Source organism: Heterocephalus glaber, unplaced genomic scaffold (assembly GCF_053883595.1).
Source record: "Heterocephalus glaber isolate CG9 unplaced genomic scaffold, H.glaber_assembly_v1.0 deba00000613, whole genome shotgun sequence".
Classification (NCBI taxonomy): Eukaryota; Metazoa; Chordata; class Mammalia; order Rodentia; family Bathyergidae; genus Heterocephalus; species Heterocephalus glaber.
Window position 1 is genome coordinate 2,106,530 of NW_028258152.1, and position 24,133 is coordinate 2,130,662.

General features: G+C 36.2%; 1 protein-coding gene across 7 annotated transcripts in view; it reads left to right on the forward strand.

The window, feature by feature from the left end:
• Positions 1 to 22,024, forward strand: part of Fbxw7 (F-box and WD repeat domain containing 7) — a 194,586-nt gene extending 172,562 nt beyond the window's left edge. For all 7 annotated transcript variants that reach the window (XM_021247862.2, XM_087205782.1, XM_087205781.1 and 4 more), the window contains 8 exons: positions 338 to 472; positions 5,135 to 5,258; positions 7,015 to 7,151; positions 8,092 to 8,205; positions 9,472 to 9,653; positions 11,622 to 11,847; positions 18,932 to 19,142; positions 20,113 to 22,024. In XM_021247862.2, coding sequence (XP_021103521.1) covers positions 338 to 472; positions 5,135 to 5,258; positions 7,015 to 7,151; positions 8,092 to 8,205; positions 9,472 to 9,653; positions 11,622 to 11,847; positions 18,932 to 19,142; positions 20,113 to 20,381 — 1,398 coding nt within the window. In that variant the 3' untranslated portion in view covers positions 20,382 to 22,024. The remainder of the gene's footprint in view (positions 1 to 337; positions 473 to 5,134; positions 5,259 to 7,014; positions 7,152 to 8,091; positions 8,206 to 9,471; positions 9,654 to 11,621; positions 11,848 to 18,931; positions 19,143 to 20,112) is intronic.
• Positions 22,025 to 24,133: the final 2,109 nt, after the last annotated feature.

A 24,133-nucleotide genomic window follows, 5' to 3' on the forward strand; every position in this document is an offset into this window, starting at 1 on the left:
AAATCATCAAATTCTCTCTTTACTCAGTAACTCAAAACTGTTGTTCCTGGAGTAAAATTTTGACATCTCAAGCAGTTATTACAATGTGCAAACATTTTTTTCTGTCAAAATTAGGACTTTTTAAAAACCTCGTATAAAGTAGAGGTAGTAAACTTGATTAGAGGAAACTGCTATCACTACAATGACTTCTGTAGAAAATATCACTGTAAGTAGTCACTTTTTGGAGGATTCTTGCCTTGTTCAAATATGGTTGTGTATGGGTGTGTGTTTTTCTTTATGAATTTATCATTTGGGTCCTCTATTAAAATAGTAATAATTTTGAACGCCTCTTTGATAGAGCTGGAGTGGACCAGAAAAATTGCTTGCTTTAGATGAACTCATTGATAGTTGTGAACCAACACAAGTGAAACATATGATGCAAGTGATAGAGCCTCAGTTTCAGAGAGACTTCATTTCCCTGCTCCCTAAAGAGGTAAGGATTGCAAGTTACCTCCTTTGTTGGGTGGGATTTGAAAGTACAACTCAACAGCTATCACTGTTAAGCAGTATTATGCTAATTTTGTTATCCAGTATTTTTAGTTTGACACTAGTACAGTAGTACTAACTAGTAGTAAAGCAGTAGTTACTAATAGCAAAGAGGGCTCTAAATTGATAAACAATTATGTAGTAATGTTAGTTGTCAGATTAAAGTATGATTAGGGACTAAGTTGCTTCTTTCTATTATTTGAATCAGTAATACATAGTAACTTTTTGAGTTTGATTCATTGCCTTGTTTCTTTACCAAGATTTTTTTGTTTCTAGGTTATCTGAAGCCCAATTTTAAATTGTCTCAATATGTTCATTATTTACAGTGGATATTTTAAAAATTCTGATTTTATTAAACCAGCAATGCTTTTTTTCTTATTTTGTCATTTAGCCTAAGTCCCTTCAAGACCAGTTGTTTTATGCTTCTGTTGAATTGCAGTTCTCTGGTACCATGGTACCTAGTCCATGAACTTCAGTTCTTTCTGCGATTCTGCTCACAAACCAAATTGGACAAGAACCGAGTCAAATTCAGTGGTTAGGTTCAGTGTTGACCTTATGGGGAAATTTAATTTGGTTCTCATCCAGTTCAGTTTGCAACAGAATCATGGAAAGAACTAAAGTCATGAACCGAGGTATCACTGTACATACATCACATAATTACTTAGATACATAGAATGTCATATGTGTATCTTTTGTGCTAATCATCTCGCTCTCTGCTTCCATTAGACACATACTCACAGACTTCCCGTACCGATTACATTCTCATGGCACTTCTTTGGAGTTATGTATTTGCATTTTTTAATTTTTATGTAAATGAGTACTGTTTCTTGTCATAAACTATGATAATATGAGCATTCTTACCTATAAAAATAAAGCATAGTTTAGATTATTGATCTGATTTTATTTTTGTCAGCAAACAAGAATAATATAACATTAAATAGTCATTGTCCCCATGATATATATTTTCACAATATCATACTATGTCAGCAAAGAAGATAAAATACTTAAAAATTTGTATATATAAAAATCCCAAAGCTTTAAACTTGAAAAGGAGTGAATTTTTTTCAGATAATCATTCTAAATATTCTAATAGTCCCAGTTTTAATTTCATGTTAGATATGAATAAAATAGGTTTATCATATTTAGTGTATGAAACTAAGCATAACTCCAGGGTAAAGCAAAATTGATTTTTAAAAAAAAAACCTTTCTCCTAAAATGATTTTTTCTTTGGGGTGTTTTTTAAAAGCGGGGGAAAAAAATGTTTATTCTTGTTAGTCTTTTCTGAAATTGAACCCTTTGAATAGATTTGGCTTATGAAAATGACATAAGCTCTCTTTCCTTCCAGAAGGGCATTAATAACAAGAAATACTTTTATATTTAAGTGAAAGTGAGTTTATTCATTTTTTATATACTTTTGATAGTTTGCCTGATATATATCTCCTCCTGATTTTAGAGGGCAGCATTTTTGTTCAAATGTACTTACTTTCTCAGTCTAGTTTGTCTCTTTATCTCTAGGAATGATGGGGTTTTCTTTGTTCCCTGAAAGAAATACAGGGAACAAAACAAAAAATACCTCCCTGTATGTTTTTTGTAATAATGTTTTAACTCACAAAAATGTAATTTAAATGTGATTTAAAATCAGTAGAATTTGAAAATACTCTAAAGAGTCTTAAGAGAACAAATGAGGATAAATCCAATAAAAATTCTCTTAAGTGTTCTTTTAAAGTTTACCTGAGGAAAAAGAAAACGTGCAGCCAAATTGAAAAACGGGAGAGAGTGCTGGCTTAGAGTATCACCTATTTCAGTTTTTTGTTTACAGATACTAGAAAAAGTTTCCGAATTTGAAAAATACTTTATTTTATACGTGGAGAAATAATAATACAGATCTAAGTCCTTAAGGAAATTAGCACTTTGATCAAAGACTCAGTTTTACTATTATTTAAAACATTACCTGCATGTCAGAAGATTGACTTACGGTATTTTTCTTATAATTCATTTGAGCAGATCTCAAAGCTCTTTACTGACATCTACGTATTAATCTCAAAAAATGTTGATAAAAATTACTCTAGTCTCACATGACAAACTTGTGATAAATAGCATAATTCTTATTTGGAAAGTAAATACCAGAAGGCTCATAGTGATAAGGTTAGGTGGTCCAGAACAAAACTTGATAATTACAGGGTTAGCTAACATTTTTGTTATTGTTGTTCTTTAAATTTTTTCCCTTGACTAATTCGGTCTCCTAAAATACAGCAATTATTGGGGAGTATTGGCTACCTTTCAGGAACAATATTGTGCTCTCTGTCCCCTCTAAGGAGCTTGTTTTAGTTCCAGCTGCTATAACAAGGTACCATACACTTACAAACAACAGAAATGTATTTCTCACAGTCCTGGAAGCTAGGAAGTTCAGGATCAGGAAGGACCCTCTACCAGATTGTAGATTTCTGTTGTCTTACGGCAGAAAGAGGACGTGAGAATTCTCAGGGGTCCCTTTTATAGGTTACTAATCTCATTACTGACAGCTGCGTTTTCTCACGACCTAATGAACTCCCAAAGGCCCCACTTCCAAAGTCACATTTTGGGGGTTAGAATTGTAACACATTTGAGGTGACACAAACGTTTAGTCCCATTTCAGAGCCCTACATGACCAGACTTGCTTTGAGGACCTGCTGTACTTCTCCATAATGCATGGTTAGAATCATGTAACTAATTGCGGTTCCCTTACTGTTTGGCAGATTAATTAAAAAACCGTATCATTGTCGACAACAATTTGTGTGCTGCTTTTTCCCTTTGCTGACATGTTTTTCCTTAGTTCTAGCCACCTCCCCCCATAGTTTTCTGTTTTGATGGAAGTAGATAGATACTGTAGAGACAAACTAAGCAGCTGAAGTTCATGGTTGACTTAGAGACTTTACTACTTTAAAGGAAAGTATGCTGGTTATCTGTCAAGCTCTGCTTTAACTTTCCTTAGTACCTGGCCATTGCTTTACATTTCTCTTTAATACATGCGGACACTGGACTTGACGGTCTCTTAATCACTATTAATGAAGGAAATTTTACCTAGTGCTTTGAAATCTAAACTGTTCTGGATTTGTTATATCCTAGCCTTTGAATTACCTGATTTCCACTTCAGTCAAATAACTAAAGCAAAGAATAGATTTTTTTCATATGACCATTATAAATATCTTGGGCATTAATTAGCATCTCTTGCATAAATATCTTTGTGCCTGGTTACATCTGTATTAGATTATAATTTTCACATAGGTTGATAGTATGATGACATCACATTACTGTTACACTGAAACTAAGCTAACTTGCTTAGGCTTTGATTGCTTAGGCTTTTGATTTCAAAATTAAATAGCTTGTTGAGTTCCCATTAAAAAATACGTTGAATGATAAGTATATACTTATGCATATATACATATATATACACATAGATTGTAGAGTATTGTTATGCCTTTTTATCTTAAATGACTATATAGATGTGATGCTGAATGCTCTTCTCTAATAGACAAAAACAGTTATTTCATGAAAAGTTTTCACTGTCATTCATCAATAGTAGTATTAGACTGAAGTGTGATACTGGCTAGTTGATATTTTGTGTGTAGAATGTACTCAATAAATAGGAGATTAGTGGTGAACTCTACATATTTAGAGTCACTGGGAAGAAAGAATTTTTATCATGTAATTCCTGTTCGGCTTCAAAAAATAATTCAAGTTGTGCTTTCACCCCCTGTATGACCCTTGGCCCTTTATATGGTAGTGATTTAATCTTTGTCTTTTAGTTTATGAAAATTGAACTTTATTGCTCTGTTTAGATACGTTTTTATTGTCATATCGTAATTTTTTATATATGTCAAGAGGTCATTATTTTACTTCTTTCCTTTTTCCTTGTTTACTTGAATTGACTATACACAGTGAAAAAAATGATAGTTTACAAATATTGTAAACAAAATTTTTAAATCAATAGTGTACTGAAGAGCTATCTCAAATATATAACTCTATGTGGCCCATCAAGAAAAATCCCCATAAACAACATAAAATAATTAGAGCCTAATTACCTTTATATGTCTGTGGAGCAGTTTAATAATTGTCTTGGGTGTCAAGGGTGTAAATGTTTCCAAAGTTTATCATTGTAGTAAACACTTTGATGTGATGAAGAACTAATTATGATATCTAACAAATGATCTGAAATTATATCATGCAGAACCTATAAAAATCCTATTTCTTATCAGTCAGGCTGTCAGACAAGCACTTAGTGAAATTACATTGTAGTACGGAGGGAAAACAAATGTAAATAATAAAGTGAAAAATAAAATATAAAATCTGTTGAGATTCACAGAACAAAGGCAGAAGTAGAGACACATATTTAATCAGTATTCCTTCAAGATGTAGAATTATTGATGTTCATAAAAACCTGTAGGGCATTTATTTTTAATGTCTAGCTTATATTTGTAAAGACTGAATGTACTGCCTTTTGTTAATTTAGACATTATAATGTAGAATTATATTTATATGTAAGTAAGTGTCTTATACAGCAAATAACTAACTTATTTTTTCTACAGCTTTTAAAAATATGAATATACCATGTGGTTTTTCTTTTCTGTAGCTGGCACTTTATGTGCTTTCATTTCTGGAACCCAAAGACCTGCTACAAGCAGCCCAGACATGTCGATACTGGAGAATTTTGGCTGAAGACAACCTTCTCTGGAGAGAGAAATGCAAAGAAGAGGGTAAGGTTCAAACTGGCATAGAGCGTTTGTTGGTACTTTAGAAAAGCAGTATGATTCTGAAAGTAAGTAACAAAATAAAAGTAAATTTTATGTGCAAGTGGAATAATGGTGAATAAGTGAAAAAGAGGAACTTGGGCACCTTGTCAAAGATTGGATCTTCATTTACATTCTTCACCTATTTGGATTCACTAGTTAAAGAGTCGAGATGAACACAATGTAAAGGAAACTAAAAAATTGTGTTATCAAATATTGAATATTCCATTCATTCCTTCCATAAATATTTATTGAACACCTACTATGAGCTAGACTTTGGATGTGAGGTTTTTTGGGTTTGGGTTTGAGTTTGACTTGGTTTGGAGACACAGTCTCACTGTACAGTTCAGGCTGAACTTGAACTCACCGTGGAGCCCAACGTGGCCTTAGGCTCTGGATCCTTTTGCCTCAGCCTCCTGAGTGCTAAGTTCCTAGACATGTGTCACCATGCCCAGCTGACATCTTAAAAAATAGTGATGTCCTGCCATTTTCTTCGTGTTGTGGAGCTTATATTCCTAAAAACTATTTTGTTTTTTAAAGATCTTCTTCTAAGGGAATAGACATCATCAATATTAAGTGGAGGACTTTTTTCCAGCAAACATCTAAATAAATAATCATTTTGACAAAAATATATAAAAATATTACTTGCTTCTAAGAAGCACAGTTTCTCTGAAAGAATCACAGTGAAGTAAGATCACACTGAAGGCGATCCTCCCCTGGCTTGTCAGGACGTCAGGTGGACAACATTGGTGGCCAGTCCAATGAATGAAACTTCGAATTGACCCAGACCCCTGACTGGTTAACCGGAGAAACCTTCCTTCTCTAGTGTCCGTATAAAGTGGGATTAATCATCTTTATCACCTTCTCTCATAGAATCATTTTTTAATGACTTTTTAAAATTGTGGTAACATGTACATAATAAAATTTATTATTTTAGCAATTTTAAGTGTATGGTTCAATTACACTAAATACATTCATATTTTGTGCTGCAGTCACCAGCAGTTGTCTCTAGGGCTTCTTCATCTTTCCGAGCTGAAATTCCATGTCCATTTAATAACCCCCCAATCTTCCTTCTCCCAGGGCCTGGCAACCACTTTCTATTTCTATAAATTTGACTGATACAGGTATCTCAGATAGGTAATCGTATGATATTTGCCCTTTTATGATTGCCTTATTTCACTTAGCATATTGTCTTCAGAGTTTATCCAGTTGTCAGAACTTCCTCTCTTAAGGCCGAGTGATTTTCCACATGTCAGTGTGCCCTTGGATTACTTCTGCCTCTTGGCTATTGTAAATAATACTGCTATGAGCACAGGTGTACAGTTACACTTGTTCAAGTGTCTTCCTTTTATTCTTTTGAGTATATGTTGTAAAGTGGATTTGCTTGATCATATGTTACATCTGTGTTTAATTTTTTGGTGGAACCAACGTGCTGTTTTCCACAACAGTTGTAGTATTTTACATTCACACAAGCAATGAACAAACAATCCTCACCAACTTCTCCTGGAATCATTTTTAGAAAGAAATGAAATAATGAATACAAAAATATGCCAGAATACACACTTTACATTATTGTTACATTCCTTAATAACAGTATTAGAAATTAGACTGTGTCCTGCATTTTACTGGTTTTAAGCCTAGAGGAAAATGAAATACATTTTTAAATGTGTGATTTTTATTATTGGTAAAGGGAATTATTCTCTTGAATTCTTTGATGCTTCAGGGATTGATGAACCATTGCACATCAAGAGAAGAAAAGTAATAAAGCCAGGTTTCATTCACAGTCCATGGAAAAGTGCATACATCAGACAGCACAGAATCGATACAAACTGGAGACGAGGAGAACTCAAATCTCCTAAGGTAACTGAACGCTTACATTGTAATGGAAACTGTTAGTCAGTGGTCCTACCTCATGTACTGTTTCAAGTCTTGGCAAGCAGTATAACTAGACACCTGTCTTCAGTGGAAAGGAAACTGTATTTTAAGATAACAGAAAATATAGCTGATACTATTCCTTTACTGCTAATTTCTCTAACCTGACAACAATTTTACTTGAAGAAAAGATGAGATGAATTGTACGTCTTTCATTCTTTCATCTTACATAAATTAAAATCTCTGAATATCTTCTTGAAATTTATTATGTCATATATATTCTTCCTAAGAGTTTGCAATGGAGCTCCCTCTGCTCACATTGCCTGAACATGACTTTTTGAGGAGTGTCTGTGTTTTGGCCAAAGGTGGCTTTTCTGTGTTTTATTTTTATAAATTGAAGCAGAAACCTGATTTTCTGTCTTACATTTCAAGTATACAAAGAATAGTAAAAATGCTTCAAATTCTTAAGATGTAGTTTTATAACAGAGAAACAGTTTGAGGAGACAATGTGTGTACATTTTGGCAGATGTTTTTAAGTTGAAAAAGCTGATAATTGTTACTTGTCTTTCTAATTAGAAGGTGTTTTGTTCTTGTGTGTTAAAAGTTCTTGTGTTTATAAGACACGTATTACTTTTCTTTAAACGTGAAATAGATTATTATAAAATACACTTGGTTTTGAAACATCTTTATGAGATCCTGACTTAGTAAAATTTTAATGGTGGGTGTTTGAAGTGTAAATAATAAAAAATGGAAATGATAAAATGTTTAAGGTTGATTCATCAGCCAGGAAGGATGATGCTTCATTTTATATAAATTTTCATTCTAGAAATGGACTATGAGTTACAGTTCCTACTTAATGGCTTCATCTTTTCTTTTCACCAGTATTTTAAAGAATAGCATATTCCTAACCCGTACACCTCTCTAATAGGTGCTGAAAGGACATGATGATCATGTGATCACCTGCTTACAGTTCTGTGGGAACCGGATAGTTAGTGGTTCTGATGACAACACTTTAAAAGTTTGGTCAGCAGTCACAGGCAAAGTAAGTCTGCCTCTTCTTGCACTTCACAGAGTTACCATTTTGAGTTTATCTCCACAAGCATCAACCAGTAAAAGGAAAATAAGGATTCATTTTTGATCCTCACTTATTATGATAGCAAATATCAGGGCTTCTAGCTTAGCATCCTTCCCACCCCCATATTTGTGACAGTCATCTTGGAGTGATGCTGATGATGTTTCTCATGATAAGAATGTCATTCATTTTTTTCTTTTCATTTAAATAGTTTGTCTATCTCTGTGACTTAAATATTTTCAGATATGTATCTTTTTCTTGGCTCGCTTTTTCCCATCCAAGTTACACTTCATTCGTTTTAGTCTTTCAAAAGTATGATAGACATTTATTTGTCTTTATAAACTGCTTTGTTAATAAGCTACCAATAATTTAGAAGTTAAGATTATGTTAATCTAGAGTTAACCTCAGACCCTTGTGATGTAGAAGTTAAGCAGAGTAGGTATTTAAATACAGCTTTGAAGAAAAAAACAGTCCAAGCAAAAGATTTACTTCATACAGTGTTATTCCTTTAATGATTCTCTGGTGAATATTTATTTTCATCTATCATGGATTAAGTAATTGGCCACCTGCAAAGTTGTACAGAATGTGAAAAAAATCCATTTTTAAAAAAATATCTTTTATAATGCTGCTTCTTGGACAAGAATCTTATAAATATTAGAAGTCAGATGTTAAAACTTTTAAAAGCAGCTTCATATTTCATGGTGCAATACTAGGTTTGGATTTATTTCAGGGTTTTAATGTCTGTCTTTACTTGTTTAGCAGTAGCTTGGCTGGCTCCTAACTACTGCCCTGGGGCAGATTTAGATGAAGTGTGGTATGTAGCCACACCCAATTCTGTGGACCTTCTTTCATAGAGTGGGTTTCTATGCAACACCCCAAATTGAAGTTTTAGTATTATTTCATCAGAGGCCAGGCGGAAAGTCTCGCACATTGCATTCATCTGTTGTTTGCTTTCTGTCACACCGAATGTTTCTATCATGTGTCTTATATAAGTTTCATATCACATTTGCTTTCTACATATTTGTTCCTCAGTTGGTGTACATGTGTAAGTATATGATGCTACTGAATAAACTAAACAGTAGTGATGGGGTCATGTTACATCAACGCCCAAAAATTTTTCTGATGATCCATTCAAATTCACTTTATAATTTATTCCAGATTTTAATGAGCTATTAAAATAGTATTTAAATAACTTTCCTTTCTACCCAAAATTAATCATCTTAAGTGTTTTTCCAGTGTCTGAGAACATTGGTGGGACATACAGGTGGAGTCTGGTCGTCACAGATGAGAGACAATATCATCATTAGTGGATCTACAGATCGGACTCTCAAAGTGTGGAATGCAGAGACTGGGGAATGTATACACACCCTGTATGGGCACACTTCCACTGTGCGCTGTATGCATCTCCATGAGAAAAGGTACAGGAAAATCCCAGTTAGTTGGGACTCCTTCTGTCATTCATGAATCATTACTGATATAGTGATAGTGATTTTTTAAAGTAGACTTTAATGTTTCTAAACTAGGAAAGCCATAATGTCTTGGCTTAAAATTGCAGACTTGCCTTTGAATTTCCTTTTGTATTTGATATGTTGGGGCTGCTTTCTTGAAACTATAATCACTAATCCTTTTTATTTTTTGATGATTTATCATCTTCAAACAAAAGTCATTTTCTTGGTGTTTATATTTCTGCAAGTGGCACAAATTCACTCAGGGTTTCAAGCCTCGGAGTCTTTTTAATTACCAGTCCAGCTCTGTCATAACCCCCAAATCTAGGCAAAAGAGAGACTTGGGAGTTAATTCATTCTCTTACTACCTGTTGGAACTATTGCCGTAGCTTTCAAATACTGTCTTCTCACCTTTTATACAGTTTACAGAGAGCCTTCATATAATTATGATGGTATCACTGGCCTGTTCTTAAATGTTGGGAGTCTACTGTTGCCTACCAAATTAAGGAAGAAATTATTTCATCTGATCCAGACTGTTTGCCTTTTCCTACTCAGTGCCTTTGCTGTTGCTATTTTCTCCTCCTCTCTTTTCTCCTTGATGCTCTTCTTTTAAAATCTTATCTTCCTATTGACATGTCTTCATCGTTCACCTGTTAAACAAATGTATTTTCTACTTCATTTGTTAAAAAAGATCTCTCTGAAAGTTCCAGAGTAACCACAGCACTCTTATACCTTTAATTCTTTACTGAAGATCATTGAATAAGCTAAACTTCACTCTAGATTTGTAATGTGTGAAGGAGAGTACCTTTCACTTATAATTTGAATCTACTTTGAAAAGTGTGCTGTGTAGTTGAAACTTACAGAATATGGGTATCGAGAAGCCTGGTGATTGAATTGCAGTTATGTTCTGGCTTAACTCTCTCCATGCTTCAGCATTCTGCTCTCCAGTATGGAAACTGACACTTCTTTTTGTCTTAGGAATGACATAAGTATACCTGGGTTTTCAGCTTTGTGTTGTAATCCAGAGATGATTGCATCATTTGTATTACTGTGGTTTTCAGAAGAGTATAACTTTAATAATGATGGGCCAGGAATTTCTGTTGCTTCTGCAGATATCTTTGAAAGATATCTTGTATGAAAGATACATATATGTATGAAAGATATCTTTCATACATCTGTGTATTTCAGCAACCCCATTACCTATAGAATATTTGTAAATCTAAGCATTAACAACATGAACAGCCTTTGAAAACATATCTAAAACTAGTTAATTTTACCAGAATATGTAGCATGAACCATCTGTAAGTTTTTAAATCACAAATTTTGATTCGAAAATGTTTTGCCGAAAAATCATTATTGAATTTTTTACCTAATCACAATGGCAATTTGTAATAATTGAAAATTGGGAAAATGACAGGATGAAGAAGACATTTAAGTTATTCAAAATAATACCACTCAAATTCCCCCATTAACATTTTATACATATGTCCACATTATCAGGACCACATTTTATATATTGACAACCACCTTCTTTTTTTAATACAATACAGTAGTTTTCAAACTCTGTTGCACAGAACCTCACAGGGGTTGAAAGTATACCTCAGTGGTTGAGCACTTGTTTAGCATGTGCAAGGTGCTAAGTTCTGTTCCCAGCATTGCAAAAACAAAGCAAAATCACAGAACCTCACAGTGCTGGAAATAAAGGCCATACGTAAGGGAACCAACCAACCAGGTGGAATTATAGGCATCCCCACTTTCCATTTCAACCAAAATTACTCAGTAGTGTGTTTATATATCAAGGTTTTACATAGGATTTCTTGAGAAAACAGGTATACATGCTCGAGAAAAATGGGGCGGGGGGCTTTAAAAACCACTGGCTTCATTTATATTTGCTCACGTTACTGAAAGTTATAATGCACTTTTTCTCTTTTCCCCTCACAGAGTTGTCAGTGGTTCTCGAGATGCCACTCTTAGGGTGTGGGATATCGAGTCAGGCCAGTGTTTACATGTCTTGATGGGTCATGTAGCAGCAGTGCGCTGCGTTCAGTATGATGGCAGGAGGGTTGTTAGTGGAGCGTATGATTTCATGGTGAAAGTATGGGATCCGGAGACTGAGACCTGTCTACACACGCTGCAGGGGCACACTAACAGAGTCTATTCCTTACAGGTAAGCGATCTTATCTCTCCTATCCCCGAGATGCTCTGTTCCTGAGTCATAGGATTGTGTCACTCAGATGATCACTGTCAGATTGCTGATCCAGTCAGTCCAAAAGAGATGAATCCATTTAATCTGCTCTTTGCATGTACTTGGGAATTGGTGTGAAGAAAGCATGAATTTCAAAATTATTTAAATGGTTTAATGGTTTCCATTTCTGTGATCCATTTTCCCTGTGGAATACAGATATTTATCTTGGGACCTGAGACTTTGGAGCTCTAAGTTTGCTATGTTAATTAACAGACAGTGTCATAGGAAAAGAATGTGGATTTTAATAAACTTAGCAGAGGATTAATTTGGCCAAAAGCTGCCCCTTTGCCTTGATAGCTGAAAGTTGATGGACCGTGTAATTGTGGTTCCATCCCCTTCAGAGTGGGGCCTGATTGCATAAAGCTGCTCCACTGTTCCAGGCCACCGATGTGTATTCTTAACGAAGCACGTTTGACTAACCTGATTTGTTTACATTTGAATCTGATAACCAAGAATAGATTGTCATATTTCAGGATCATTAGCAAGACTAACAGATTTAGAAAATGGGTCTTGTTTATTTCCTGAAAGACAGCATATTCAATTTTAAAACATATGTCCCATTGCTTACATAGTTTATACACCAACTACTGCCGCTTACTGATCAGCAAATAAGTACATATTCCCAATGCTGACATTGCTGTTCTGAGGGTATTTCTTAATTGTACTGCCCATGTCATCAAATGTTGATATATAGTAAAGATGTTAAATTAGACAAGGTGATGAGCTTGTGAAGGAAAGGGAATTGGCTGCACCTGCCTTGATGTTTTGTCATATGCTCAGAACCTTAATGAAATATAATCTCAAAATAAACCACTCAGTAGAAAAGAGGTAGTCTAGGGCCAGGGATTTAGCTCAGTGGTTTCGCCGCCTGCTGCACAAGCACAAGGACCCAAGTTCGATCCTCGGTACCAAAAAAAAGAAAAGAGGTAGCCTATACACACACATAAAATCTTATGGAACTGATAGAAACTTACTGGCTTTTACTGTACCTAAAAGGCTGAAGGAGATGCTACATAGCTTCCTTTTGTTACCATAACACCACCTTTTAAAATCCCAGATGTAATTATCTTGTTTTGTTTTGTTTTTTGCAATATATATATATTTTTAATCTTTCCTTTTTTTTTGATACTGGGGATCGAACTGGTACATTGTAGGTATACAGTATAATGACATGCATCATTGGAAATTTGCACCTTTACATAGTCTCTCTTAGTTCTTATTTTTTCCCCATTCCCCTGCCCTCCCTTCAACCCCTCCATTCCTCACTATTTACAAAGACTTTGTTTCCATTTTTTCATTTTCTCATAGTAATTTCTTTCCCTTCTTTCCTTTCCCCTACCTCTGCCACTTTCCCTTCCCCTTTGCCCCTTTTCTTCCTATTTCAAATTATCTATTATACCTTTTAGTCCTTATTTACACTTTCAGTTTCTCACACTAGAGAAACTATTCAGTATTTACACACGTGTCCTATTTATTTCACTTCAGAGTATCACCTCAATGTGCATCCATTTAGCTATAAATGTCTCTAGTTTCTCCTTCTTGATGGCTGAGTAGTACTCCATTTTATTTTTAAAAAAACACATTTTCTTTATCCAGTCTCCAGGTGATGAGCAGTTGGGTTGTTTCCAAGTTTTAGCTTTCACAAATTGTGCTGCTTTGAACATGGGTGCACATATGTCACTGTGGTATGATGCATTTAATTCTTTGGGGAAGATACCCAGCAGGGAAATAGCAGGGTCAAATGGGATTTCCAGTCCTAGTTCTTTGAGGTATCTCCATACTGATTTCCACAGTGGTTGCACCAGTCCACACTCCCACCAGCAGTGGAGCAGTGTTCCTCTCTCCCCACAGCCCCAGCATTATTTGTTATTGGTTGATTTCTTGATGGCAGCCATTCATTTTGGGATGAGGTGGAATCTCAACGTTGTTTTCATCTGCATCTCTCGAATGACCAGTGATGTTGAAAATTTTTTTATATGTTTCTTTACTGTTTCTACTTCTTTGTCTGAGAAATGTCTGTTCATTTCAGATGCCTATTTTTGGATTGGGTCTTTAAATTTGGGAGGTCTGTGTTTTTTTAAGTTCTTTATATATTCTAGATAGTAGACCCTTGTCTGAGGAACAGCAGGTGAAAATTTTTACCCACATTGTGGGTTGTCTCTTCACACTGTTGGTGGTTTCCCTTGCTGTGAAGAAGTTTTTTTAATAAGAAGAGATCCCACTTGTTGATTGTTTGTGCTAGTTCACAGGCAACTGAGGTTTTGTTCATAAAATCTTTTCCTACACCAATGTCTTCAAGAGTTCTACCTAACCTCTGTTCCAGCCGGTTCAGCATTTCTGTTTTAATATTTAGATCTTTAATCCATTTTTATTTTAGTTGAGTGCATGGTGAGAGATATAGGTCTAGTTTTAATCTTTGACAAGTTGAAACCCAACTTTTCCAGCACCATTTATTAAAGAGGCTGTCTTTCCTCCAGTGAGGCTATTTGACTCCTTTGTCAAAGATGAGGTGGCTGAGTGTGTCTGGAGCTGTTTCTGCATCTTCTAATCTGTTACACAGGTCCGCAGGTCTGTTTCTTTGCCAGTACCATGCTATTTTTATCACAGTAGGTTTGTAGTATAGTTTCAAGTTGGGGATTGTGATACTCCCTGCCATGCCTCTGTTGCCTAGAATTGCTTTTGCTATTCTAGATCTCTTCTTGTTCCAAATGAATTTTTGGATTGTTTTCTCAAGGTCCATGAAGTATGCTGCTGGAATTTCAATTGGGCTTGCATTAAATCTATATAGTAGTTTTGGAAGTATGGCCATTTTCACTATGTTGATTCTTCCTACCCAGGAGCAAGCAGTGTCTTTCCATTTTCTGATATTCTCTTTAATCTTTCTTTTCACAGTGCTACACTTATCAGGGAAGAGGTCTTTAATTTCCTTTGTTAGGTTGATTCCTAGGTATTTCAGTTTTTTGGTTGCTATTGTAAAAGGAATTGTTTGCCCTATTTCTCAATGAATCTGTTGTTCATGTAGAGGAAAGCTATTGATTTTTCCATGTTGACTTTGTATCCAGCTACTTTACTGAACTTGGTTATTAAGTCTAGGTGGAGTTCATGGGGTCTTCTATGTAGAGTATCAAGTCATCTGCAAATAATGACAGTTTGACTTCTTCATTTCCTGTTTTTATTCCTTTTATTTCTTTCTCCTAATTGCTGTGGTTAATGTTTCCAAAACTATATTGAACAGGAGTGGTGATAGTGGACATCCTTGTCTTGTTCCTGATTTTAGTGTGAAGGATTTCAGTTTTTGACTATTTAGTATGATATTGCCTGTTGGTTTTTCATAGATGGCTTTTATCAGATTGCGGTAGAGACCATCTGTTCCAATTTTTTGTAGGTTTTTTTTATCATAAATGCATGTTGGATTTTGTCAAATGCTTTGTCTGCGTCTATTGAGATGATCGTATGATTTTTGTCCTTGGCTCTATTGATAATAGTGTATTACATTTATTGATTTGGATATGTTGAACCATCCCTCCATCCCTGGGATGAATCCCATTTGGTCATTGTGTATGATCTTCTTGATGATCTTCTGCATTCTCTTTGCCAGTATCTTATTAAGGATTTTTGCATCTATGATCATTACTGAGATTGGCCTATAGTTCTCCTTTTCAGTAGGGTCTTTCTCTGCTTTGGGGATCAAGGTGATGCTTGCTTCCAGGAATGAATTTAGGAGTATTGCTTCCCATTCAATTTCATTGACGAGTTTAAACAGTAGTGGCAGCAGTTCCTCTCTAAATGTTTTGCAGAATTGAGCAGTAAAGCCATCAGGGCCCGAGCTTTTCTTAGTTGGTAAGTCTTTAATTCCATTTTCAATTTCATTGATTGATACTGGGTTGTTTAGAATTTTTAGGTCTTCTTCGTTCAACTTTGGTAATTCATACATATCTAGGAATTTGTCCATTTCTTCTGTGTTTTCCATCTTATTGGTGTATAGCTTCTCGAAGTAGGTACTGATGATCTTCTGGATTTCTGCTGGGTCCGTTGTAATTTCATCCTTTTCATTCCTAATTGCATAGATTTGGGCCTTTTCTTTCCTTTTTCTGATAAGGTTGGCTAAGGTTTTGTCAATTTTGTTTATTCTTTCAAAGAACCAACTCTTGACTTCATTGATTTTTTTGTATTGTTCTTAGTCTCCATTGCATTGATTTCTGCCCTGATCTTTATAATTTCCTCCCTTGTATGAGCTTTGGGTTTGTCCTGCTCTTCTTTTTCTAGAAGCTTGAGGTTCAGCATCAGGTTGTTTAATTGGGCTTGCTCTGTTTTCCTAATATGGGTATTCACTGCTGTGAATTTCCCTTGTAAGACTGCTTTCGTTGTGTTCCGTAGATTCCAGTATGTTGTATTGTCATTGTCATTTAATTGAAGGAACTGTCTGATTTCTTCTTTAATTTCCTCTGTGGCCCATTGGTTATTCAGAAGTGTGTTGTTTAATTTCCATGTGTTCATGAGATTTTTGTACTTTCTTTTGCTGTTGATCTCCAATTTCATTGCACTATGGTCTGATATACAGGGGATAACTTTAATTCCTTTGCACTTACTTAAACATGTTCTACGAGTGAATATGTGGTCTATTTTGGAGAAGGATCCAAGTGTAACTGAAAAGAATGTGTATTCTGATTCTGTACGGTGGAATGAACACTCTGTAAACATCTGTTAAGTTCATTTGTTCAAGAGTTTGAGTTCTAGTATTTTGTTCCTTATTTTTTGTCTAGTTGATCTATCTATTTGTGACAGTGGGGGTATTGAGGTCCCCCACTATTATTAGTGCTTCTTTGATTTTTATGTCTCTTAGTATTTGTTTTTTATAGTTGGGTACACTAGTGTTTGGTGCATATATTGTTTATGATTGTCATGTCTTCCTCTTGGATTGTTCCCTTTACAAGGATGTAGTGTCCTCCTTTGTTTCTCTTAATCAGTGTTGGTTTGAAATCCACTTGATCTTCAAAGAGGATAGCTGCTCCTGCTTTTTTCGGGTTCCTGTCACATGGAGTATTGTTTTCCACCCTTTAACTTTCAGTCTCTGAGTTTCTTTTTGAATTAAGTGTGTTTCTTGTATGCAGCATATTGTTGGATCTTGTTTCTTGACCCATTCTGCCAGTCTATTTCTTTTGATTGGTAAATTGAGACCATTAACATTGATGGTTATAACTGATATGTATTGACTTATCATTGTCATGATTTTTTCTTTTTGTTGGATTCTTCCCCTTTGTGTTTAATTTCTTGTGGTGCCCAATGGATTCATTCTGCTGGGCTTCCTGGGGTTGTGATCCTTGTTGTCTTTTCCTAGGATATTGTCCAAAATTTTTTGGAGTGCTGGTTTGGTATTCATGAAGTTCCTAAGGTGCTCTTTGTCATGAAAGTATCTTTATTTCTCCATCAACTTTTGAAGCTAGTTTTGCAGGGTATATCAATCTGGGTTGGAGCCTGTTTTCCATTAGGACTTGAAATACATCACTCCAAGCTCTTCTTACCTTGAGAGTTTGCGTTGAGAAGTCTGCTGTGATTCTGATGGCTTTTCCTTTGTGTGTGATTTGTTTCTTTTCTTGAACTACTTGTAGAATTTTGTTCTTCTGTTGGGTTTCTGGAATCTTAACTATTATATGTCTATGTGTAGATTTTTTTTGATCGAGGCTAGTTGGAGTCCTATATGCCTCACTTATCTGCATGTCAATTTCTTTTCCCCTGCTTTGGAAGTTTTCTGCTATCACTTCTGTGAACAGTTTTTTTATGTCATCTGCACTCTTCTGTTTCTTCATTGACTCCGATCAGTCTTATGTTATTCTTCTTTGCGTTGTCTAGCAGGTGCTGGATTGATTTCTGGTGGTCCCTTTCAATTTTAAAGCAGTTTTTCTTTTCCTGGTCACTAATTGCAATCTTAACTTCTGTATCTGAAATTCTGTCCTCACATTGGCTCATTCTGCTGCGTAAACTTTCAGTGGAGTTTTTAATGTCCTGGAAATCTGTTTGCATCTGTTTTATGGATTCCATTTTTCTCTTATGTTGGGATTCCATCACATTCCTCAGCTCCTCTATTTTTTATCTGTGTCCTCTCTAGATTTATTAATCATGTCTTGCACTATGGGCACAATCTCTGCTGTTATCTGAGAAATTATTTCTGATTTCATTTTTTCCAGATCCTGTTTTGTTTCCAGTTCAGGGAGTCCAGGTGGTTGAGTATCAGATTGTTCCATCTCATTTCTGGGGTTGTGTCAGGTGATCTGGAAGTCTGGTTTTGAAACTTGTTTATGTGTTGTCTCATTTCAGTGGGGTGGAGGTGTGTGTGCTGCTGGCGCTTGCGTTGCTCACCTCCTCAGCACTGGGGGTAGTGGTACATCAGCCCGGACGGTTCACCTCCTCTGCACTGGGGGCAGCTGTGCTCCTTGGCACTCCAGATATAATTATCTTTTGGCACATTTCCTAATTAGCATTAAGTTCTTGTAAATGAAACTTTTATTTTACATACAGTTTTTAATAGGAACCTACTCTTTGAACACTGTGAAAGTTATCTCTAGCCCTTTTCCTGCCTCAGGTGCTGATAAGCACACTCTTTTATCAACAACCTGTATCGTTAGTTTTAGCTTCCAATGGAGAAGTAAAACCCAGATAACAATCTTCACAGAATCATTCATGGTATAAACTATTGATTGAGTAGGACCAGATGATTTGAAAATAATGTTATTTCAGAGGTTTTGTAAAATTCCTTTTTAAGTTGTTTCTGCATCAGTTTGAAGCTACTGGCTGTAGAAAATTCACATTGCTGATAGAAGTGTCGTAACAGCATGCACTATAAATTGCCTGGTGGCATGCACTTTATCCTAGTTGCCACTTTATCTTAGCACATAATATTTTTCCTGGTCTTGTCTGTTGCCATATTCTCCTCCATATTAAGAGTAAGGTCAATAATTGGTAAAAAGTGTATCCATTTTTGTGTTCTAATAAGCTGTATTTCTTGTAGTTTGATGGCATCCATGTGGTGAGTGGCTCTCTTGATACATCAATCCGAGTTTGGGACGTGGAGACAGGGAATTGCATTCACACATTAACAGGGCACCAGTCATTAACAAGTGGAATGGAACTCAAAGACAATATTCTTGTCTCTGGGAATGCAGATTCTACAGTTAAAATCTGGGATATCAAAACAGGACAGTGTTTACAAACATTGCAAGGTAAGAACTGGCCCATCTTTAGTTGTATTCATTAAAAATTTTACTGTTACTCAAGAAGGAAACATGGATGGAGCCTTCACATCAAAGAGTGCTTACTCCAGATAAGTTTCTGAGCATTTGCACTGTGACTTACAGAAGAAGTAGGCTACCTTGAGAAAAGGTTCTAAGTCATGTTTTTCATAGAAACTTGTTTGTATCCCTGTGTGTTCATTTCTGCTTGTTCCTTATATTCCTGCATGTTCAGTTGAGTCTGTGTCACCCTAAACAACTTGAGAACAAAGGTCTTGGCTATTTCACAGAAGCAACATAGCCATTTATTTTGAATTTAAGCATCTCATAAAATATTGTCTTGGCCTCGACTGAGCTCCCTGGTTATCTGGGATGGGAAGGAATAATAGTGTCCTCTGAAACAAAAAGAAAAAGATAAATGTGAGAATCGTTACTGTTAAATGAGGCACAACAGCATTAACTTCTTCACGATTACCTTGTCTTGGTCGCACCCCTTAGTTTTTTAGCGAGGCCGTGTGGTAGGCACCCCGTCACTTTTTGCTCCTTGGTTTGGCCTCTTGGTCTTGGCATGGTGTCCATGCAGCCTTTCCCTTTGGCTGGTCAGTGCAGAGTGGTGGGTAATAGATCACTGTGCTCGTTTGTCCCTCGGCAAAATACATGAGGCTGTAGTGTCTTTATCACTGCCAGGGAAAGCTCTCTCTCATGCAGCCAGAAAAGAAAATGTGTGCCTGGTAGCTCACCAAGCTTCCTGGAAGAAAGTGAACCTTCCAGTTACAAATAGCTACCAGATTTTCTTACATCCTTGCTGATCCTAAAATACTCAGAACAAGGTTTCTAAATATGCAGCATTTTAAATGTTGCATTTATTGTATGTTTTAATATAGAAGTCTACAAATTACACTGTAACTAACTCATAGCCATAATTTCTAACTAGTAATTAAATTCCCTTGGTTTTGCCTAGGTCCCAATAAGCATCAGAGTGCTGTGACCTGTTTACAGTTCAACAAGAACTTTGTAATTACCAGCTCAGATGATGGAACTGTAAAACTATGGGACTTGAAAACGGGTGAATTTATTCGAAACCTAGTCACATTGGAAAGTGGGGGAAGTGGGGGAGTTGTGTGGCGGATCAGAGCCTCCAACACAAAGCTGGTGTGTGCAGTTGGGAGTCGGAATGGGACTGAAGAAACCAAGCTGCTGGTGCTGGACTTTGATGTGGACATGAAGTGAAGAGCAGAAGAGGTGAATGTTGTCCAGATGTGTAGAAGATATACTCCCTGACCTTCCCCCTACACACACACACAAAAAAAAAGAAAAAAAAAGAAAAAGAAAAAAAAAGAAAAAGAAAAGAAAAAAAAAATCCCTTGTACTCAGTGGTGCAGGGTGTTGGCTGGGGCAACAGCGTGGAAAGACCTACAGACTAAGAAGGCAAGAGGGAGAGACGACAAACGAAACTGACAAGCAGGGCCGCTGTCTCATCACCTGGAAGGCTTCACTTTTGACTGAGGGCAGCTTTGCAAAAACGAGACTTTCTCAATCAAACCAGGTGCAATTACTTCTTTATTTTCTTCTTCAGTGGTCATTGGGCAGTGTTAACGCTGAAACACCATTACAGATTCTGCTAGCCTGTTCTTTTTACCACTGTCACCTAGAATGGAGCTGCAATAATGTCAAAACAAATACTGGTTGACTTTCTAATTAGAGAGCATCTGCAACAAAAAGTCATTTTTCTGAAGTGGAAAAGCTAAAAAAAAAATGAAAGGAAAAATTACTGTGAATTGTTTCTGTACAGTTATCACGAAAAGCTTTTTTTGCCAACTATTGCCAATGTCAATCAATCACAGTATTAGCCTCTGTTAATCTATTTACTATTGCTTCCATATACACTCTTCAATGCATATGTTGCTCAAAGGTGGCAAGTTGTCCTGGGTTCTGAGAGTCCTGAGATGGATTTAATTCTTGATGCTGGTGCTAGAAGTAGGTCTGCAAATACGGGATTGTTGGCCCACCCCTGTACTGTACTCCCAGTGGCCAAACTTATTTATGCTGCTAAATGAAAGAAAGAAAAAAGCAAATTATTTTTTTTTATTTTTTTTCTGCTGTGACGTTTTAGTCCCAGACTGAATTCCAAATTTGCTCTAGTTTGGTTACAGAAAAAAGACTTTTTGCCACTGAAACTTGAACCATCTGTGCCTCTAAGAGGCTGAGAATGGAAGAGTTTCAGATAATAAAGAGTGAAGTTTGCCTGCAAGTAAAGAATCGAGAGTGTGTGCAAAGCTTATTTTCTTTTATCTGGGCAAAAAAATTAAAACACATTCCTTGGAACAGAGCTGTTACCGCCTGTTCTGTGGAGAAACTTTTCTTTTTGAGGACTGTGGTGAATGGATGAACGTACGTAATAAAACTGACAAAATATTTTAAAAATATATAAAACAAAATTAAAGTTGCTGGTCAGTCTTAGCGTTTTACAGTATTTGGGAAAACAACTGTTACAGTTTTCTTGCTCTGAGTAACTGACAAGAAAGGAGCGATTCAGTCTCTGTAGTGAAGGCATCACACGCAAACCAGCGCGAGGAGCAAAAGTCAGATGGTTCGCCTCATTCTCCAGGAGCCACAACTCAAGCTGAACTGTGAAAGTGGTTTAACACTGTATCCTAGGCGGTCTTTTTTCCTCCTCCTGTTTATTTTTTTTGTTTGTTTTATTTATAGTCTGATTTAAAACAATCAGATTCAAGTTGGTTAATTTTAGTTATGTAACAACCTGACATGATGGAGGAAAACAACCTTTAAAGGGATTGTGTCTATGGTTTGATTCACTTAGAAATTTTATTTTCTTATAACTTAAGTGCAATAAAATGTGTTTTTTCATGTTAGTATGCCTGTTTCTTCTACCAAGGTAATACTATTTCATTGTAAATATTTAGTTTGTCTCTAATATTTAAAATAGGAAGCTCTTGGTTTCTTCACATTCCCCGTGTTATAGCATAGAGATCAATACTTCCAAGCCTGTTTAATGCAGCTCAAGTAAGTGTGGTGTGCTGCAAATGTGAATTTTATTTATCTCCTAGAACTATAAAGGAGGACGTGTCATTGAGCTTGCCTTTGTATATTGCCTTGGGGTGGATGAACTCTTTTTCCCTCAAAGAGTCACAAAATTGTTTGATAATTACAATTAGAGGTCCCATGAATACTGTTTATCTAAAACTTCCCTACATAGTCAGTGCTTACCAAATGTTTGCTATGCACTAGCTCTCAAGCTGCTAAGAAGTAGGTACTATTATCTGGATTTTAAAGATGAGCCAAGAAATTGTAGCTCAGATTGATCAGGTTATTTATCAATCAGATAACCAAGATTCATTGCTGAGATACAAGCCTATGTTTCCAAGGACTGGATAATGCTGCCCTTTAAGAAACTTTGATAAACTAAAACAAGGTTTGGGGGTGGGGAAATGTCATTTTTGTGGTGCTTTCAGACTCTTCTGTTGCCATTTTGTTCAGTAAATCCAATAAAGGGGAGAAAACAAAGTTCAGTTATTGAAACTATATATTGAGTCACCAAATAGGGTGGGTGGACAGGTAGACAGATCTGCAGTAATCTCAAAAAAAATCTCAAAGCTGATAGAAATGGACACTCCTGCGAGAAACAGATTTTGCAGTCCTAAGCCTGTGTTCCCCTCATTGGGGCTAACTGAAGCAACGGGGAGTGTCCCAAGGATCTGCCTTTAAGCAGCCTCTCCAAGACCGTTACGGACACTTACCTTTGGAAACCACTGCCTTCGATTCCATTCTAGTACTTTGGTTATTTGGTTTATTAGGCCTCAGCACATTCAAGCACAAGAACAGCAGGAAAAAGTGACAGTGAAAGAGATGACCGAAAAACTACATGATGAAAAATAAGGCAAAAGTCATAGTAGTCGGGCCATGAGTGCAGGAAGGAGCTGCCCACGCCTGCTTTAGAGAAAATGGGGCACAGCCCAAAGTCATGACTACTGTTCCCATTGACAACTCTGAGTTGGTAAGAAGAGGTGTGATTTTATTTGATAGTTCTTAATGCTGGTATAAGTGAGGCTTAACTATAACAGAATTGATAAAAGTATCCATTTTTGGAACATTACAGAGCATAGAGTGAGTTTACAAGCGTTGCAGGCTAATAGTCCCGAGTTTCAATCCCAGTTCCAGTACTGTTCAGTTACTGGAAACTTGGTGTTTCTCTGTCCTCATCTTCTGCGATGGATGTAGAAGGTGCCCACCTCCAGGGTGAACGCAAGGATCCAAGGAAACGGCGTGCAGCACAGTGGGATGCCCTCGGTGCTTAGAGTGCTGTGGATGGGAGCCACCGCTAAGATTGTGAGGAAGTAGACCCGCATCCTTGTAACTTTGTATATTTGAGAACAGTTGAATGTGTCTGTGACACGTTCAGGTATATAATAAAATAGCATGTATGTCCACCATATAAGACATGTAATTGCCGTATATATAGCAGTTTACATTCTTTGGAGTGGTATCACATGGATGCACATGGGGTCTTACGAAGACCTTGTGACAGACTGGTATTGAGCACTTAACAGTGGTTTTTGTATATACCCAGGAGTTCATTAAATAGTATTTTAGGAATGCATGAATAATCTTCATTACAGTGGATGTGTTCCTGAAAGAAAATGAATGAAGTAACCCTCATTCTAAAGGAATTAAAGAACTTCAAGTAAAAACAAAAAAAGTCGCTGAGGGAACCCTACTTTGTAACCTTGTTCATGAAGAAATCATCACCTTATGTAACTGTACATTTTGACTCTTCCTAACAGAATATAGGCAGCCTCCCTATTTAGATGTTACATGTTCCCAAAGATCAAACATTGCCTGAAACTGAAGCTAAAATTAGGACACAAAAGTAACCCATAAAAGCCAGTAGCAGGTGCTCAGTAAATAGGAATACTGCAAAGGGAGTTGACTATCTCATTATTTCTTATTGGAGTTGTTTATAA